Source organism: Orbicella franksi, chromosome 15, assembly GCF_964199315.1.
Source record: "Orbicella franksi chromosome 15, jaOrbFran1.1, whole genome shotgun sequence".
Classification (NCBI taxonomy): domain Eukaryota; kingdom Metazoa; phylum Cnidaria; class Anthozoa; order Scleractinia; family Merulinidae; genus Orbicella; species Orbicella franksi.
Window position 1 is genome coordinate 9,128,118 of NC_138159.1, and position 21,293 is coordinate 9,149,410.

Genomic DNA, 21,293 nt, shown 5'->3' on the forward strand with positions numbered 1-21,293 from the left:
ACGCTATTCCTGATTACTTACACTGACGTCAGAACAGAAAAGTTTTTCCCTCCTGCTGAATCCTGATTGTTCAGTTCCGATTTCAGGCGTACCAGCCGTATGGAAGGATAGAGCTGTTGACGTTATAATGGCGCGAGCGAAGAGAATTTACGTTTTGATGATCAAAGTAAACAAGTTTTCTCTTTTTTCGTCTAGGAATTTTATGAACGAAATAGAAAACATGTTCTCCATGTTTGTAGCAACTTTCGTGGAAGTTTGGGAGAACTTGAAAAAGCTGTTCCCGCACTCATTTCACGTTGTCCCAAGCTTCCACTTGTGTTTCTATTAATCCATTAGAATATGAGCTCGAGAATTCATCACGCATAGAAATCGAGAGCGAATAATCTAATTGTTTGAGTATAAATCTTCTAGTGTTTCAAAACTTGATCTAAATCGTCTTCACAGACACTTCGAAAACGCCGATAAGCGGCCTTCATTTTGTTAACAAGGGCACACTGCTACGCTACTCACTATCTATCACAGAATACAGATAGTGAGTAGTGTAGCCAATCAGACAACGGCATTCCGAACGATAGTAGATAGTAGATCTAGATTTATACTAGAACTCGATAGAAACACCGTGCATGTTTTCTATCTCTTAATTTCAGCTTTAATTAAAGATGATTCAAGTGATCAATATAGTTGTACTAAGATCAGGCTCATTTACTATCACCGTAAATCAAATCCAATGATTATGTTTTAAATACTTATTCAGCAGAGGCATGTTTTAAAAAATGCACGTAAAGCGAAGCTTTCACGATTTATAAGAAGGCAGTTTAATTAAATAAGTTGACATGTAAGAAATCTAAAGAAAGATATCAAGAGCAAGCGGAGAAAAGATTGTTAATCAGAACTGAAGACCTAAGAACACATTTAAGGATTGTAAATAAGATATGATTAAATATTTTTAATTAAAAAGTGTCGAATGCCTTTTACGTTCAGTTGAGTTTGCCAACGACTGAATTACGTGAAAAGTACTCGAACTTATTACAAAGAAATTTTACAGGAAAAAGGCCAATTCAGGTTTGTTTTTCTTTTGGACACTTTACGACCTACTTCACAGGCTTCACAGATACCCTATCTCCCTTGACCCATTGACACCTGTGTCGGCAGTTACCTGCTGTGATGAGCGTTGGCCTTTGTTACACTTCTGACGTCATCACCTTCGACCAAAATTGGCGTCACTTATACTCAAGTTCTGAAGGAGGAAAAGATCCAGTTTCCAATGATACCCAGATCAGAGTGATTGGGTCAGTTATTATAAGACAATTAAATATGCATGAAAATGTTTAGAAATTTGATTGAAAAGCTTTGAGCAAATTTTCCCTCAACTGCATTTGGCTATTGAGAATTGCCCGTCTCGATGATGCTTTCTCGGGAATTGTTCCACTGGTTGCAAGCCCAGTAGAAGGTCCACCACTGCAGCAAAAAGATAAAAGGATAAAAAGAAAAGGAGAAAAGCCTTAAGATCGTTGGTCACGATATTCACAGGATAAAACTGAAAAGCGAGACAAGTATATATATTTTCTGACAAATATGAACCGATTAAAATTCATTCCAGTGTCTACAGTTACTTATGCTTTATGTTTGACTTGAATAAGTACTTTTTGTAAATATGTGTAACTTACAAACTTTTCTTAGCACCCTTGCACTACTGTAGTTAATATTGGTTTGTATTCATCCTTAGCGCTGGCCGAAATTTTATAAAAACGACAGCACATACAATGCGTGTTTTATCTATGTTCTTTCAATATTCAGAACTTATATTTTTGTAGCTAGATCAAAGTCTGAATTGTTTTTATATGCTCTTGTAAACGAAGATTCTTATGTAATATTCTTTAGTGACATAACATTTTTTTCGCACTGAAGTAACAAGATTTTAATTCTAGTCAAGACTAATGAGTTGAGTTTACGTTCACGTTTTTATTGTCTGTTTAAATTAAACTTCAGTCAACTTTTTGGCTTTGACAGTTTCAGATAAGTCAGAGGCTCATGTGATATTAAGCATACCACGCATACACATCAACACATGTTGTTCCACTGTTATTCTCTTCACTCCAATCGGTCCAATCCTGTCCGAACCATATCTGCAGCTCCTGATTGCGTGACACAGACACCTGAATGGGAAGATCGCGGAAAATCAGCTCTGGAGATGTGTGGGTAGTTCCGTTAAGACTGTAAAAGTGGTTTTTGTTTTCAACGCCAGCTTTTAAGTCTCCAGCTGGTGGCAGGATGGCTTCTTTCTTTGCATTGGTAATGATAGTCATTAAGCTGTTTTTGCTGTAGTAGCGGCTTGTACTACAGCCCCAGTAGGAGGGCGGGGATTTTCGGTTACATATGATCGAGCCCGACTTGTGGACGAGCTTCATTGTCTTGAGAAGTCCACTCTTTGTGATGTTAAAGGCGCCGAACTGGTTATTTCGCGCCCCAAAGCAAATGGATTCTTTGTTTATTTTCTGCCAGTTTCCTAAAAAAAAAATTAATAAAAAATATACAATACTAATGGTAAAAAAAGTATTTAACATGGAAAGTGATTAGAATCGACCAAATTATACATCAAGGCAATCAGAAGCGCTCTAACTAGACAAGACAAGATCTCAGTAAAGAGTAAGTACTGCTGGATCGTACAATTAGAGTTTTTCCAATAGATACGTTTATGGTCATCAGTAGTTTGTTTCGCGTCGTACATTTGGATCCTATTCCAAACCCTTCTAGCTCATTTAGCCCACTTATGCCACTGGAGAAAGAGACTGCTTTCCCCTAGATTGTTTAGTTGATCGACTACGCACTTCTTATTTCAGAGCAACGACAGAGTTTAATCAATCACAGCACGAGTTTGAGCAATAAGGGCCTGAGTCTGCTCGTAATCTCACCAGTCATGGTTGAGCATTGTGAATACCCGGTTGGAACAAACAAAAAATGCATATTTGAATTTTATTGACTTGAAAAGCACACAGACAATACAACAATTAAACATACTTTGAACTCAGCGCAGACACTTTGAATTGATGGGTTTTTAAATATTTTCTTACATTCTTGCCACTAGTTTTAGAGTTAGGTCATGCACACTTTGTCTGAAAACACTGTAATCGCTAGACTGCTGATGTCTCAACTGGACCGAGCTGGCGGGTTGACGTTTTGTTGCTCGGTTCGAATTTGGTTTTGTCACTGGACCGAACTGTGGAGTCGCTGTGGCCTCATGGTTACTGCGCTCGTCTCCGGATCGAGTGGTCCATGTTCAAGCCCTGGCCGGGGACATTGTGCTGTGTTCTTGGGGAGACACTTTACTTTCAGAGTGCCTCTCTCCACCCAAGAGTATAAATGGGTACCTGAGAATTAAAGCTAACATCTGTACCTTCACAGCGAGCCAGGATTGTCTGAGCATTCCCATCAGAGTATATCCAGTAATCCCCGTTAACCATTTCATTTCCTTCACTGGCCTTGATCTCACTGCACGATTCAGCAGGAAGCTCTTGAATGGAGCCAAGAGGAACTGTGTGATAAGACAAAAGATCTGTCAGAGTAATTTTATTTCAAATGTTTACAAGAAGAGCTTAAGGTGGCTCAAAACAATTTCCAGTACTTGAATTTTGATGGGTCGTTATAACCAGTCTTTATCACTTGATGCTACAATCATGGTATCAAAAAACTGCCCAATCTTTGGTGAACACGTTGTTTTCATTTTCGTGACATAAGAGATTACCATAGCAACTTATAATTCAAAACCGGCACGGTGAATTTTTTTTATATTGTCAAATTTTAATAAGCATCATAAGTCGCAACTTTTGGCAAAGTTTTAAAGAAATATGTACATAGGGTTCAGAGCCACCTGAAAATTTAAAAAAAAAAAATATTAGAATTATCCGGCTCAATTTTGGGCAGAGAGCTTCGGAATCATTTTAGAATTTTGCAGGAGGGAGGGGGGGACTCTATTGTTTTTCGGTATTGATTCGTGATAGACTCATCGCTACCAGTGTGACGTCACATAGCAACGAGCGAGCACTTCGAGTAACCTATTCAGATTACGCCATTGAAAAAGGACTACAGAGGTTAGGAAAGACAAAAAAACAGGCCTAATATCGCTTTTGTTTACTAACTTAATGTAGGTTTGTACAGTTTTTTGTTCTTTTTTTGTCTGTGTGCATTATCTGTTTTAGTTTTGTGCGCGCGTTATCGTGTATTCTTGTTGAATTTTGTTGCGGGTAAGTGGCGGGACCGCCATCTTGAAAACGGGACGAGAGAAGTCCACGTAAAACGTTCGCGTTTTCTCTCTTAAATGTCTTACCAATAGTCTTGTCAATAGGAGGTTTTATGGGTCGATAGTATACGTTTAATCCGCGTGTATCTCTGTGTCGATTGAACCAGCCGCTCCTCTCATCAATCCGTTTGAGTGTTGAGATGTTGTTTATTTCTTGATTTCCACCAAAATTTCCCTGCGATGTGATCGGCTTTTGTCTGTTTTGGAGCACTTTTGGTGGTAGTTATCAGGCCTTTAAATGCAATTCTTTGTGTTTCAACTTCGTTTGCCTTTTGTGTTTTAATTGTGCCTGCTGTATGGTGAAATTTGTTGGCTTTAATCGTACAGCAGCTTTGTTGGCTTTTGTTGTGAAGGTTTTGGCTTTTTTTCCTGACTCGTTGCAACTGCTGACCTATTGCCGTCCACTGCAATTGCGGTGTTCAGTGTTGTAATTTCATATTCACAACAAAGTTCAAATTCGAGTTAGCCTGAGTAAGCTGTTTTTGGTTTTCTTTTTGCCACTTACATTTTAGTGTACAATTCTGGTGTAAACGTAACTACAGTTATAGTGAAATCAATTTTGCTGTATGATTTATTTATCTTTTGTCATAACCTGACAACTTGGCTTATTCCGGAACAATGCCACATCTTGAATGATGCTGTAGCCTGTTCCTGGTTCTCGGTCAGTGGACATGATCGAAAAACGTGGCTGAGCGGGTTCTGGTAGAGAAAGAGGCCAAGAGCCTGGAACAGGCTGATGATGTTGCAACTGTCCTGCATTGCCATGTTGTAATGGCTCCTATTTCTTAAGCTTCCAAGAATTTCAAGGCTGCATTGTAGTCTTTTCATCCCTTTAAGTGGCAGTCCCGCTAAAAGCGGTCCACTCGACTTCGGGACCAAAAATAATTTTTAACCGCGCGGCCATGGGCCGAGCGCGGTTCATGGTTTACCCGTGGTTTTTTTTTTTTCGACTTCGGTGCGAGCAGACCCAAGCTTCCACTCGGCCAAATTTTGAGTCACGCAACCTGTGATGTTTACTCGCCAAAAGCTGTCGAAACAATAAATCTCATCTTTCGCGGGAATAAATTAAAAACCCAGCGCTCGTCAAAAATTATATTTTTTCACCAGAAATTTAGCTCGGAACATATACATATTTATATTTGTTTGAATCGTCGATGAAATGACCTTTTCCGGATATTTTTTCCTTCGGGGTCAACCGAAACCTCAGATTACAAAATCACGCCGAACCCACATGTTGCAAAAAAATCTCTTCAAAACCCTGACTTCGAAGCGATATAACACTTCAGCGTTAATAGCTACTACACATCGGCAGGCGGTAAATCTATCCCTTAACAATCCAGCTTTATCGTGTTAAAATTTCAGCGAAATCGAACAAAACCAGAATTAATTAGAATTTTTTTGTGACCTCACTTCCCAGACTTGTCCTAACAAAGGAAGCAACGGTCGCCCATAGCAACCGAAAGACACCAACATAACAAAGCCGACGTTTCGGCCAAAAAACTCCACAATTATCGCCTGAGAGTTTAAACTTGAATGGGAACATCTTTTTCGAACATTTTTCAACTGATTTAGACGAAAGACTGGCCTCGGCGGGCTACAAAAACGACAAAGAGAAAAAACAGAACAAGACAGCAGAACAAGCCGATAATATTTCATCGCGTGGCTTTCGACACGAAAACGAAAATACAGCTTACTTCTGGATAAATTCAGCCTTAGAAGCCAGCAAGCGGTCCCAAATTACTTTCTGTATTCTTACAAATGTCCTGATTTCCATCTCCGAAAGATTTTGCCCCGATTTTGAGCAAATAAACATTTCGCCGGCGGCGACCGCCATTACGGTGGCTTGCATACTAAATTAGCTAACTTAACAAAATTCTCCCGAGGGGGGGGATACGACAAATTTGGTGAGAATCAAAAGTAACGCCAATTTTCTGTCACGTTTTCAATCTGTGGTCACTGGAGTGACCAAAATCGATACATCGGTCGGGAATAGGGTTTTTTTATGACTTGTGTGACTACTTTGCTAGCCCTTTACTCGTGGAAAACACCAATTAAATTTAATCATGACTTTTAAGAAAGAAAGCTGTTGTTAATAGTGTTATTATTGTGTCGTTGATATCGTTCATGCCCATACATATCCCGAAGAAAGTTCTAGATTAAGACCATTAAGTCATCGGAGATTTGTCAAAGGCTACCACTGATGGTGCAATAATACAGTTTGTGTTGATCAAGTGATGTGATGTCTACAGTAAGAAAAGAATCATCAATGACTGCTTTGGAATGTGCACTGCGTTCCGACGGTAGTGCTAAGCGAACTGTTAAATTTTAAAAGCGCGGTTATAAGATCTAACAGATCTTCTTGTCCTTCATTTTTTGTCACTGAAAAGGGTTTGACACATATATATATAGAAAAGCAATTTATTATTTTCCAATTCCTTATTTTTGCTTTGCTACGAGCCAAAATTGAATTTTGGCCGAACTGAGGTTGCCGACCGTGATCAGAAAGGTAAAATTCACCGATTTTGTGAAGCGTGCTACGTCGCCTAAAATGCAGCTCACGGAATTTCGTTTCCGTACGAAATTTAAGGTACATTCATTACTTTGACTGACGAAATATGGAAACTTTTCGAAAAATTCTAAGCTTACCAGCGAGGCTGGAAGACACCCTACTCCGAGGCCTTTGATCACCTACTAAAATTTAGCCAAATTTGACGGGGAAAATCTCAAAAGTTGGGTCTAAATGAAGCCTAAAAAGCACATCACAGTAAATTTCATACCTTGATAAACCGTTCTATAAGTTCAAACCGGCGAGTATCTCCTTGGATTGCACGCGAGAACAGATTAAAATCTGCCACAGTCAGTGCATTTACATAGCTATCGCTCGTGTCAAAGCTCATTTGCATAACCCTAGCAACCGGTGAAATACATCTTCTTCCGTTCAGGTTCGTTTGTTGACCTTCTGAGTAGTGGCAAATAGCTTCCTTTAATACTTGTGTACACTCTAGATCCAGTTTTGAGGTGAAGGTTGCGTTAAAGTTGATCAATTCTCAAGACTTGCGAGACTCCAAAAGTAAATAATGGCGCCGGTCTGCAGAAATTAACCGTAGCCGTCGTCCTGACCCTTCAATAAATTCTGCCGCAGAGGTAGCACTAGGAGAAGAGGAAAATCGTAAGTTTTCATTTACCGTTTAATGGCAACTGAATCCTATACTACGGCCAAGAGCACTGGGAGCTAATGAGGGCTTTATGCCCGAATTTGAAAAACAACAACAACGAACACTTGCCGGTTGCATCGTTGGGAAATGAACCTGAATGAACACGACACGCTTGAATGGAACTATGTTTTGCGATGAATGATGGGCTTTAATTCTGTTTTATGCTTGATGCTTGTATTTTAGTATCTTGCACAGCGCATAAAATAAACTTCGGGATCCGTTTATACAACGAAAGCTGCACCGGCTTCGTCAAAATGTCACACAAGTTAGTTGTAACGTGACCAATTACCTGGGAGGGGGGTACTCCCTCATATGAGCTATATAGGTATCTGTATGTGAGGTTCCAAAGGGTAGGGTCTTCCAGCCGTTTGGGTCATAAATAGGGTATCGATTTTGGCCATTTTGGTTATAAATTGGGTATGGTTTTAGCACTCTAGTCTTGAATTGGGTATGTTTCTTAGCAGAAGCTACTTTTTCATCATTATCAATAAGACCTTCAACAAAAGCCCTTCATAACGTATGTTTAGGGCAACTGTGTCAGCCGCAACGGTCATAAATAGGCTATCGAATTTTTGGTCAGGTCATAAATAGGGTAGCAAAAAATGCAGATTTTGGTCATAAAGAGGGTAAGGGTTTTGGGAAGTGGGCCGCACACCCTCAATCAACTTTTCTGGAAGTACCCCCCCCCCCCCTCCTGGGCTAATTACCAGGGGCCAAGGGCAAATGCCCTACCCGGACGCGTCGATGATTAGATTTGGCAAGATTTGCTCATTTCAATATTGATAATGAAAAAGCCAAACTTTAATTTTTTGGGCTAGTGCAATCTTTTCAGTATGACCGATCGACGACAGTCATTGCACCTTTTCAATTTTTATCTACTTTTCCTCAGAAAGTATAAGGAGTTGCTAATACACGAGGGCGGAGGAAGCAGGCATGGACCTAAAATTCACTTTTCCTTTCCCGTTATCAGCCGTCCGTTTTTCAAAGAAAACACAATGGAAGAAAATCAAAAGATGGGACTAAGAAACCTTCCAAAAAACGTCCATATCGAAGCGCGTGCAGATGTTGAGAGGCCGATTTCTCACTTTGTGTTACAACGATTGTCGTCGTTCGGTCATACTGAATAGATTGCACTAGCCCAAAAAATTAATGGGTGGCTTTTTCATTATCAATATTGAAATGAACAAATCTTGCCAAATCTAATCATCGGCGCGCGCGGGGTAGGGGATTTGCCCTCGGCCCCTGGTAATTAGCCCAGGAGGGGGGGGGGGGTACTTCCAGAAAAGTTGATTGGGGGTGTGCGGCCCACTTCCCAAAACCCTTACCCTCTTTATGACCAAAATCTGCATTTTTTGCTACCCTATTTATGGCCTGACCAAAAATTCGATAGCCTATTTATGACCGTTGCGGCTGACACAGTTGCCCTAAACATACGTTATGAAGGGCTTTTGTTGAAGGTCTTATTGATAATGATGAAAAAGTAGCTTCTGCTAAGAAACATACCCAATTCAAGACTAGAGTGCTAAAACCATACCCAATTTATAACCAAAATGGCCAAAATCGATACCCTATTTATGACTCAAACGGCTGAAAAGCCCTACCCTTTGGGGCCTCACATACAGATGTACCCCCCTCCGGGGTAATTGGTCACGTTACAAATTGTGTGACATTTTGACGAAGCCGGTACAGCTTTCGTTGTATAAACGACCCGATAAACGGATCCCGAAGTTTATTTTATGCGCCGTGCAAGATACTAAAAGACAAGCATCAAGCATAAAACAGAAGTAAAGCCCATCATTCATCGCAAAACATAGTTCCATTCAAGCGTGTCGTGTTCACTCAGGTTCATTTCGCAGCGATGCAACCGGCAAGTGTTCATTGTTGTTGTTTTTCAAATTCGGGCACATAGCCCTCATTAGCTCCCAGTAGTCTTGGCAGTAGTACAGGATTCAGTTGCCATTAAACGGTAAATGAAAACTTACGATTTTCTTCTTCTCCTAGTGCTACCTCTGCGGCAGAATTTATTGAAGGGTCAGGACGACGGCTACGGTTAATTTCTGCAGACCGGCGCCATTATTTACTTTTGGAGTCTCGCAAGTCTTGAGAATTGATCAACTTTAACGCAACCTTCACCTCAAAACTAGATCTAGAGTGTACACAAGTATTAAAGGAAGCTATTTGCCACTACTCAGAAGGTCGACAAACGCACCTGAACGGAAGAAGATGTATTTTCACCGGTTGCTAGGGTTATGCAAATGAGCTATGACACGAGCGATAGCTATGTAAATGCACTGACTGTGGCAGATTTTAATCTGTTCTCGCGTGTAATCCAAGGAGATACCTGAAACATACTAGCAAAAGTATGGCTCAGTGACATAACAACACAAGTTCACGAGGCTTGCTCAACACAACAACTTTATTCTCTAAGCATCTTGGGTAATACAACAGCTTAACACAACTTCCGGTTACGAATATATTACACTGCTTTCCCCCAGATTTTCAGGATGCACTTATACCCAAGACATAGTGATAACCTACAGTTACAGGTTAAGTTTAACAAATGGTTTTCTAATCCTTTGAGATCTTCGCAAAACTGTAGGTGGACTACTTACAACTAAAGGAGATACAACAGTATCCTCGTTTTCAGGCAGATCTACATGTGGTTCAGAAGTACTATCGAGAGAATTCACATTATCATCATTTATTTTCTGACCACTTGATTCAGGCACCACGACATCTGGCTCACTGACATCATCTGGTACATTATCATGTGCTCTTATCATGTGATCAGTGTGCACATATCTGGTTTTGTGTCCTGTCCTAACTACATAGGTTCTGGGCCCACAAACTTTAATTATAGTGCCTGGAATCCACTTATCAGTCTTAGAATTGGCCCTCGAGTTTCGTACCCGCACCCTGTCATTTCTTACAAAGGATCTTTCCCTCTTACATTTCAAATCCTTATACATTTTCTGTTTCTCTTGCTTATTCTCTACAACTTGTGCCAGATTAGGCTTAATCAGACTTAATCTTGTTCTTAGGCAACGCTTCACCATCAACTCAGCGGGGGTCACACCAGTTGTACTGTGAGGGGTTGTGCGATACCGAAATAGAAAATTAGCAAGTCTGTGTTTCATAGAGATGCCCTTTTTACCCTCAAGCACTTGTTTAACTAAAGTATCCTTAACAACTCTCACAGACCTCTCCGCTGCCCCATTAGATTGAGGGTGATAGGGTGGAACCAACGTGTGCTTGATGCCGTTTTTGCGCATGAATTCGGTAAATTCAATGGACGTAAACTGTGGTCCGTTGTCAGACACCACCTCTTCAGGTAAACCATGAGTAGCAAAAATTAAACGGAGCTCATCAATAGTCCGTTCAGTAGTTGTAGAGCTCATACGTTTCACTTCAATCCACTTTGAGTGGCTATCGATTACTACAAGGAAGTAATCATTACCCTTCTGACAGAAATCAATATGGATCCGTTGAAATGGTCTAGTTGGCAACTTCCATGGGATCAGGGGTGCACTGGGTGGGGCATTTCTAACATTTTGGCATACTGTACATACTCTCACTGCTTCCTCGATTTCCTGATCCATTTTTGGCCACCACATGCATGTACGAGCAATTGCTTTCATACCACATATACCAGGGTGTTCCCAATGCAACTGCCCCAGCATTTTGGCTCTAAAGATTGGTGGAATAATCACCCTAGAGCCCCAAAGGACACAGTCCTGTTCATAGGACAGCTCATTTCTTCTATTATGATAGGGTTTGAGGGTCTCATCAGGACACCCTTCTGGCCAACCTGACATCACAAATTGATGTACCTTAACAAGTACAGGATCTACAAGGATTGCCTTTCCGATATCTTCTGCAGTGATTGGAAAATCATCATCAATTACCCTCACACTGTAGACCACACCCTCACTTCCCAGTGTGGAGTCCTCATGTGGTAGCCTTGAGAGAGCATCACAGTTGGCATGGTCTTCAGATCTTTTGTATTCAATCTCATAGTCATACGCCGAAAGTACTAGAGCCCACCTCTGCATTCGAGCTGCTGCTAGTGTGGGGATAGCGGATTTTGGATTGAAAATTGCCAATAATGGTTTGTGATCAGTGATCAGGGTAAATTTTTACGCCCATACAAAAACTGGTGAAGTTTTTTTACACCAAAAACAATTGATAATGCTTCACGCTCAATTTGTGCATAGTTCTTTTCACTTGAACTCAGTGTCCGAGAGGCATAGGCTATAGGCCTCTCCTGGCCATCATCCATCACATGGCTAATAACTGCTCCAATTCCATAGCTGGACGCATCACAAGCAAGTCTCAGTTCACGGTCCCCATCATAATGCACCAACAGTGCATCACTGGTGAGACCTTGTTTACAAGCTTCGTATGCTTGCTGACACTCTTTTGTCCATGTCCACTGGACACCCTTTTTGAGGAGCTCATGTAATGGTGCTAGTGTGGTTGCTAAACCTGGAAGAAATGGGTGATAGTACTGGACCATGCCCAAAAAAAATCTCAACTCACTGACGTTTTGTGGTACTGGTGCCCTTTTTACAGCAGCCACTTTTTCCTAACTGGATGCAAACCTTCGGCATCTATCTTCAAACCCAAATAGACAACTTCCCTCTTCAGAAATTCACACTTTGCCATCTTCAAATGCAGGTTATATTTATGCAACCTCTCCAATACCTCAGCCAGGATTTTGATATTCTCCTGCCAACTGACACCACCAATAAGAATGTCATCCTGCTTACACACACATTTTTCTACTCCTTGCAAAATCATATCCATTTTAGCTTGGAATATTTTAGGTGCTGATTTAACCCCATATGGTAATTTGGTGTAGGAATAGAGTCCCTTGTGTGTGCTAATTGTCAGGTACTCACGACTTGCTTTATCAACACTTAGCTGAGCATATGCATGCGACAAATCAAGTTTGCTGAAAACTTTTGATCCCGAGAGGGCAGCATACAAGTCCTGTTGGGTGGGAAGGGGATACTGCTCATCTTCAACAGCTGAGTTGATGGTTACTTTGTAGTCCCCACAAATTCTAACCGATTTGTCAGCCTTTGGCACAACTACTATTGGGCTTTCCCAGTCTGATCTGTCAGTTTTAACGATTACCCCATTTTTCTCTAACTTATCCAACTCCTTTTCGACTTCATCTTTTAGTGCATATGGAACTCTACGTGGCTTAATAAATATGGGCTTTGCACCATCTTTCATGGTGATGTGTGCTTCCAACCCTTTCATGCCCTCGTAGCTATCTTTGAACAACTCACTGTGTTTAACTAGTAATTCATCAAGTTGACTTTTGGCACTTTCCAACTCGGATCTTGTTAAACTAAATATTTCACCCCACTCAAGCCTTATATGGTTTAACCAATTTCTTCCCAGCAAAGTAGGCTTCTTCTCATAATCAGCTACAATAATTGGCAATGTATATTCATGGCCCTTGTACACTACATCATACAGCATTTCACCACACACTGTAAGGGTTTCACCCGTATACGTTTTCAATTCAACTTTTGACGGACGAAGTGGAAAATTACTGAATTTCTGAGAATGTGTGCTCTTACTCATTATTGAGTAATCAGCTGCAGTGTCTACTTCCATTGCACATGGTGAACCATTTATGGTCATTTCTACAGTATAACGTTTGTTGGTAGGATTATCTGTACCAACTGCATACATGGAATAAATACCTAACTCATCATTATCATCACAACCTTCTGTGTTTGATTCTAAGACACTATGAACAGTACCTTTAGCTCCTGGTTGTTTTGTTTTCATGTCAGACTCAACATCTTTACTGCGACAAACTGATGCAAGGTGACCTACTTTGCTACATTTGTAGCATTTTGCTGACTTAAATTTACACTTAGGTGCAGCATGCTTACCACCACACCGGTAACATGAGGGTTCCTTAGTGTTTCCAGTTTCCAGTTTATTTACTATGCCTTGGCTGTCATCACTTGCACTGACAGGACGGAATTCTTGGGTGTTCTTCTCTGCCATTTCCATTGACTTTGCAATCTGGCACGCTTTCTCAAAAGAAAGATCCTCGGTGTTCAAAAGTTTATTCTGTATTTTGGGATTGTTCAATCCGCACACAAAACGGTCTCTCAGAGCTCGGTTGAGAAACTCTCCATAGTTACAATGAATCGATAACTTCTTCAAGGCCACAATAAAGTCACTGATGGATTCGTCTTGTTTTTGATAGCGAGTTCGAAAATGAAAACTCTCTGCTATCTCCAATGGCGCTGGATTGTAATGTTTCTCCAATGCTTTGACAATGTCCGCAAAAGGAGTGTCTTTTGGTTTCACTGGTGCCAGCAGATTGCTCAGGGTAGAATATGCTTCGGGTCCAATCTCAGTCAGAAAGATAGCACGTTTTCTATTTGCAACTGCGAGATTGGCTTCCTCTTTACCCTCGCCTGTTTCTTCTATGATATTATTTGCCATGAAGAACATTTCCATTCTTTCCACATAGGAACGAAAAGTCTCTCGCTCAGGGCTGAACTCGCCGACACGACCAAACAATCCAATTCCCGCCATTTTGATAGCACGTGCTTAAACTTTGATCAAGTTGCCTCGGTCGAAAACAAACCTTTTTCCTCACACAGAGAAAATCAAAACTTCACTGGATTTCTCATGCGTCTTCGTGCATGTAGAGTATCCCATCCTCGTCGCCAAAATGAAACATACTAGCAAAAGTATGGCTCAGTGACATAACAACACAAGTTGACGAGGCTTGCTCAACACAACAACTTTATTCTCTAAGCATCTTGGGTAATACAACAGCTTAAAACAACTTCCGGTTACGAATATATTACAATACCCACCGGTTTGAACTTATAGAACGGTTTATTAAGGTATGAAATTTACTGTGATGTGCTTTTTAGGCTTCATTTAGACCCAACTTTTGAGATTTTCCCCGTCAAATTTGGCTAAATTTTAGTAGGTGGTCAAAGGCCTCGGAGTAGGGTGTCTTCCAGCCTCGCTGTAATCTCGTTCCCAGATCTCTTGTGGACGAAGCCGAAGGCGAGATCTGGCCAAATCCGATTTGCACCACGTGATCGGCTGTCAGGAATGTGACTCAGGCGCTTAGAATTTATTCTTGGTTTTCATATGACGTAGTCATATTCCAAAATTAGAAATTATCTTTCCTTCCGCGGTTGTAGTTTCATCAGATAAAAGACCCTATAGGAACTTGACGTTTGACAATCGTTTAGCTCGAAAGAGTTCTTCTTTTTGTAATAGAGCACTCCAAGCTTTTGCGTTGTGTGACATGAAAATGGCGACCCGAAAAGACTGTCGCGTAGGCCGAAAGATGAGTTACCGCTTTAGTTTTTGCTAAATAAACGATGCTTGCACTAGAAGAAGCATTTATTTCAGTGTGTCGGAGCTCTACAGTAAAAATTTTCGTTTCAATTGCAAAACTCAACGACAGATGTTTTTGTTATTTTACGGCCGCTATGTTTGTGCCCCTCCGAAGGGCACAAACATGGCGTCTCCATACAAAGCTCTATAAATTTGGGTGACACACTTCTGCGAATAACGGGCGAATGAAAAACAGCAGAAACCTGATTCTTGGCGAGGTTGTTTATATAGCAATCATCTATCATACGCCAGATTCTTGAATTTATTTATTGAACGGTTACGATTGTTAGTTTTGATCACATGACTTGTGAAAACCGAGAACAGGTTAAACAACGTTGCAGTATTTTTATGTTAGCTTAGGGCCAGGCAGAGAATTAGCGTTTGTTTTGCGGGTTAAAGTCAGCTAGCAAATATTGTTAGCAGCATCCTTGCTCGTCGCTGTGGACGTTGCCCATGGACATGGCGGACATGTCAAACATTGAATTTGACCGCGCATTGAAGTTTTCCTTAACTGAACGCGGAACGCCTGATTTAAAGTTAAAAAACTAAACAGCTAGAGCCTTTGAGAGCAGTGGTGCAGCAAAAGAGAGATGTGCTAGCCGTCCTGCCAACAGGATATGGCAAGTCTTTAATATATCAACTTCTGCCGAGTATGTTTAACTTTTTTGGTATGGTGGAAAGTAATGCTCGATTGTAATTATTGTGTCACCATTGACCGCTTTGATGATGGACCAAGTTGAGAAAATTAAGAAGCAAGGACAGTTAGGAGCAATTATCCGGCTAAATGTTCTGAAGCGGACAAAGAGACAGGGATCGAAGTCCAAGGTGATTCTGTGGAAAATGTGTTGTGCGGACGTGTTAGCATCGTGTTTGCCAATCCGGAAGTACTTATCAGTAGTAAGAAGTGCAGAGAAGTATTGTTATCTGATGTTTATCAAAAAAACGTAGTCTGTGTTGTGGCTGACGAAGCTCACTGCATCGTGGATTCGTGAGTAATTGCCATTCAGTCATTGTGTGTTATGTAGAAATTTTATAAATTATTTTGTTCATTATTTCACATTTTATTAGTTAATTGAAGGTCCACATCAGCCTCACTGGCTGCTAATCTTTGTAACCTGCATTACTAAATAAAATGATGAGGATGAAACTTTTGTTGCACCTCGCCTCTCTCTGGTCTGAAATACTCAATATGTAAAGATGTTAAAGCAGTTGTCAATTTTATTGTATTGAATTAATAGAGAAAAAGTATAGACTGTGACTTTTTGTTTCAGTTTTAGTGTTTTGATCTCGATGTGGACAATATGTGATTTAATACATATTAGGGCTACATGTACAGGTATATTGTCCTAAGGTGGCGTCAAACACATAACCATGATTGCTCTCTACAAGTAATACATATCACATTGCTGCAATATACTCTAAAAAATAATTTTAGTTTGATTGTTAAACAATCACAGGTTGTGAACTACTTATGTAAATCTAGGAACATTTTGCCACAAAAACTACTTCCAGGAAGAAAAGAAAAATCTCCTATTTCTTGTGTTTCCCAGAATATATATTACCTTTCTTCATGATCAATATATCAACAGATATTTGTTGCAGTTGTCTGTTGCAGAAACTTATACAAAACACAGTTTTAAGTATGTAAATTATTTCAATGTGTCTTCTAATTACAACAATGAACAAATTTTTGCAGAACACCTGCCAAAAGTAATCTTGTTTCCTCATTTCATCATAATGTCAGGATGTTTTGAGCATGACGTGCACCAAATAAATGATCTATTGTTAAGATGGATTTTCTATATTTACTCACATCTATTAGGACTCAAAATGTTGGTTTTTGGTATTGGCAAGAGGGACAATTAAAGACTTCGGGGAATTCGAATTTATGAAAACTGGAAGTTGAGGTTACATGAAAAATAATTATGGAGAAAATTATAAACCAGACAAATTTCACTCATTCTCTCCTGAAGTAAATCATAATGATGCCTTCACCCTCTTTATAATCCCCTGGGGGAAGTAAGTGATACATGCATTATGCTCAATTGAAAGCACACCTTTGTTTCAGCCTGACCACTAGCGAGTAGTACTGTATTGATATGTTGAACAAGATTCAGTTCCCTGTTGTACTGATTCAGTAACATAGAATAAATTGATCCAATTGGAGGAATCTGCTTTGCTCCACTCCTTTGGACATTTTGCCCCTCCCTCCTACAGCAAACGGCTGTTATTACGTCCAAAAGAGTTGGGCTCCCTTTGGCTTCTGTAAGTATTATCTCCCAGCTTAAGTCTCTCATAGTCCCGAAGGACTTTTCTCGTAGTACAGATGGTAGATGACCCCGTGTGTATTTTTCTGCATTCTCGCATTCTTCAACGATTTCTTCCAAGTGTAATCGCTTCAGGTAGTTCCCCACTTCTGGAATGAGCCAAACAGATGAAGCGATGACACTTGGTAGCCTCGACGAAACAGCCGCATTGAGTAGTTTGACGTTGATTGTCTCAACAGGTTTGTTGCTTGCCTCTTTTCAACTGAAAAAAATCAAAGCGAAACGTAAACACCATGCGGACCTCTAAGGAAACAGCACACTTACGAAAATAAATTTTTCTACAGTTATCTTGGTTCTAGCAAAGTAAATATCGACCAGTTCCAAAAATAATACTCCAGAAGCACTTCTCTTGTATTTCTCGCATACAAAAAGCAATGTTCACACAGCTTTATGAGTGAGTTCGCCGGAGGGAGACATGCAAGATGAAATTACGTGAGCTGAACATAACAAAAGTCTTTGGCAATTTACGCGGAATTCACGAAGTTCCATGGACAGTTTCTGACATTTTTTACATATCTAGCGGCCTAAATAATCTATTGGAAACTCTTTTAACAGGATAAGCTCAAGCAAATGTTTTTTTTTAAAATTGTTTTCCGCACTGCGTTCGCCGGTGTTATATATGAGAATACCGCTGACCATTATGCATAGTTGTGCATGTGTTGAGTTATTGTTTAACCAATGACACCGTGGTTGGAATGTAGACCCGAAATGGCGTCTGTGTCATGAATATGTAACATGGTGTCAAAATAGTGGGATTTCGAGCGCCACGGAACAGGGCCAAACACATCAGGATGGCCGAAGGATACGCCAATTCGTCGTTCAACTGGCCAAGAATGAACTGGGCCGCTGCGGACCTGAGTAAAGAATGGGAAAGGTTTTATCAACATTGCGAATTCACGTTCGGAGGACCGCTCAGCAAATGCACGGAGAAGGAGAAAATATGCAACCTTATGAGCTTCGTCGGCGACAAAGGCCGAGAAATTTACCTCACTTTCCAATGGGAAACTGTGCAAGTTGGATCTGGAGAAAGTGCACAAAATGTAAATGAAAAAGACATACTCCAAAGAGTAGTCGGAAAGTTCAAAGCACACCTCGAAGCAAAGAAGAACCCAATTATGGCGGCAGTTAAATTTGATCGAAGACGCCAGTTACAAGGGGAAACGTTTGACTCCTTTGTCACCGATCTTAAGCTCCTGGCCCGTGGTCTGGACATGACAGAGTCGAATGAGTTGATCCGGAACGCCATCGCATGCAAATCTCTGGACTAACGAGTAAGGCAACGCTGCTTGGAGAAAAGTAAAAACCTTACCCTGGAAATGGCAATTGACATCGGTCGGATGTTCGAAGCGACCAAGGATGGAATGCAAGTGATGTCTGGTGAAGACCCGAAAGTGGAGGTCAATAAACTTGCATGGAAGAATGGCTCGTCTAAGAAGAATGGCTCGTCCAAGAAGAAACATGACCAAGTTCAAAAATGTGATGGGTGTGGATACAATGCCCACAAGCCACAGGAAAAATGCCCAGCCAGAAATGAATCATGCAACAAGTGCAAAAAAATTGGACATTTTGCCCAAGTTTGCAGAAGCAAGAAAAGCAATGTAAACTTACTGCATGAAATGGTCCATCCTGGAGAAGACTTTTCTAGTGATGAGGAAGGTCCTGACAGGGATGTACAACTACTACATGTAGCAAGCCTAGAAATGAATGGCATCAGTGACAGGCAGGAAACATGTGAAAATGACGAATGGTGGGTGGTTGTAGAAGTGGGCAACAGTACCCTTCATTGTCAACTTGACACTGGTGCCTATGCAAGTGTAATTAACACTACTCAGCTCAAGCAAGTAGCACCCAGTGCCCAGATCAAACAAACCAAGAAGACCCTGGTGTCATACAGCCAACACCGAATCACATCCAAAGCTTATGTCACTCTTCCCATAAGATTCAAGGACAGGGAGTTAAATGTGAACTTCTATGTCATAGATAGTAAGCAGAAGCCAATATTGTCAGGCAAAGTTTGTCAAGCACTCAACTTGGTTCAGCGGGTACATAAGTTACAGGCACATGTAGATCCAAACCTAAAGGAACTACTTGACCAGTACCCAGACCTACAAAGTGCATCCGGAGCCATGCCTGGAACTTACTCTATCAAGATTGACCCCAAAGCAACTCCAGTGGTGCATGGACCTCGGAGACAACCTGCAGCACTCCTCCCCAAGATCATTGCCAAGCTTAAGGAAATGAAAAAGGAAGGACACCTAGCCAAAGTTTCACAGCCTACTGACTGGGTTAACTCTATGGTAGTTTCAAGTCGAGGTGAGAAGATCAGGATCTGCCTTGACCCAGGTGATCTTAATAAAGCAGTGAAACGGGAGCATTACCCAATCCTCACTGTAGAAGAAATTGCAGCCAAGATACCTGAGGCAAAAGTGTTCACAGTCCTTGATGCTAAAAGTGGGTATCTCCAGATAAAACTAGACTACGAGTCCAGTCTACTGACAACGATGAACACCCCAATTGGCAGATACAGATGGTTAAAGCTACCATTTGGAATCAAATCAGCTCCAGAGCTGTACCAAAGGGCCATGGATGAAATGTTGGAGGATATTGATCACGCATACGCCATTATGGATGACATACTCATCGCTGGACGTGACATCGCCCACCATGATTCCGTCCTTGAGGCAGTTCTCAACCGCGCCAGAACCTACAACCTTAAGCTGAACTTTGAGAAGGTCAGAGTACGAAAACAGCAAGTTCAATATGTGGGCCACATTATCTCAGCAGAAGGCCTCAAACCAGATCCAGAAAAAGTAAGAGCTATGAAGGATATGCCACCTCCTGAAACGAAAGAAGATGTCCGTCGGTTTCTGGGATCTATTCAGTATCTGGCCAAATTCCTCCCAATGCTAGCAGAAGTCGAAACACCACTGCAGGAACTAACCAGAAAGGATGTACTTTTCCACTGGGACAAGCCACAAGCAGCTGCGTTTCAGAAGCTTAAGGATATGTGCTGTGAAACTCCAGTGTTAGCCTACTATGATGTCCGAAAAGATGTGACCATACAATGTGACGCTAGCAAGAGCGCAGTGGGTGCTGTCCTACTGCAAGAGGGAAGGCCGATAGCCTATGCATCCCGTAAACTTCGAGCATCAGAGCTCAATTGGGCGCCAATAGAGAAGGAAATGCTGGCAATCGTGTTCAGTACTCAGAAATTCAGGGAGTACAGTCTGGGAAAAACAAATTTGGTCCAGACTGACCACAAACCCCTAGAAATGATACTGCGCAAGTCCATGGCAACAGCACCATTAAGATTGCAGGCAATGATGCTGAAAGTGAGTGGCTATGATCTAAAAGTGGAATATCTTCCAGGCAAGAAGCAAGTCCTCGCAGACACCCTCAGCCGAGCAAGTCTAAATGAGGCACCACCGGAAGAAGAAGAGATACAAGTAAACATGTTGGAAAGAATCTCGATTTCCGAACCAAAGTATGCAGAACTCCAACAAAACACAGCGAATGAGCTCCATGAGCTGTATGCTATGATTCAAGCCGGTTGGCCAGAAACAAAGCAACAAGTCCCACAGAGCATCCGCCAATACTGGGACACACGTGATGAGCTTGCGGTACTAGATGGAGTAATCTACCGAGGAATGAGAATCGTAGTACCCCCGTCGATGAGGCCAGCCATGCTGGAGATAATACATGGAACACACCTGGGAATCGTAAAGTGTAAGCAAAGAGCCAGGGAAGCCCTTCACTGGCCCGGCATGAGTGCACAGATAGAAGAAAAAGTCAAGGACTGTACCACGTGCCATGACTATGCCCCTGCACAGCAGAAAGAACCTTTGATACCAAGCCATGTCCCAGACCTGCCTTGGGAAATGGCCGCTTCAGACATATTTGCCTTTGAAGGTGAACATTACCTGTTGCTAGTTGATTATTACTCTAAGATTATTGAGGTGACCAAACTGAAGGATCTCACATCCCAGGAGACCATTGAAGTCCTAAAAGAACATTTCAGTCGACATGGCATCCCACCAAAACTAGTCACTGACTGCG

At 41.3% G+C, this 21,293-nt stretch overlaps 1 protein-coding gene across 3 annotated transcripts in view; it reads right to left on the bottom strand.

The window, feature by feature from the left end:
• Window positions 1-857: 857 nt before the first annotated feature.
• The window catches only part of LOC145470465 (uncharacterized), a 28,569-nt gene continuing 8,133 nt past the window's right edge, over window positions 858-21,293 (bottom strand). For all 3 annotated transcript variants that reach the window (XM_081454281.1, XM_081454280.1, XM_081454282.1), the window contains 2 exons: window positions 3,395-3,532; window positions 858-2,506 (listed from right to left, as the gene is read on the bottom strand). In XM_081454281.1, coding sequence (XP_081310407.1) covers window positions 2,040-2,506; window positions 3,395-3,532 — 605 coding nt within the window. In that variant the 3' untranslated portion in view covers window positions 858-2,039. The remainder of the gene's footprint in view (window positions 2,507-3,394; window positions 3,533-21,293) is intronic.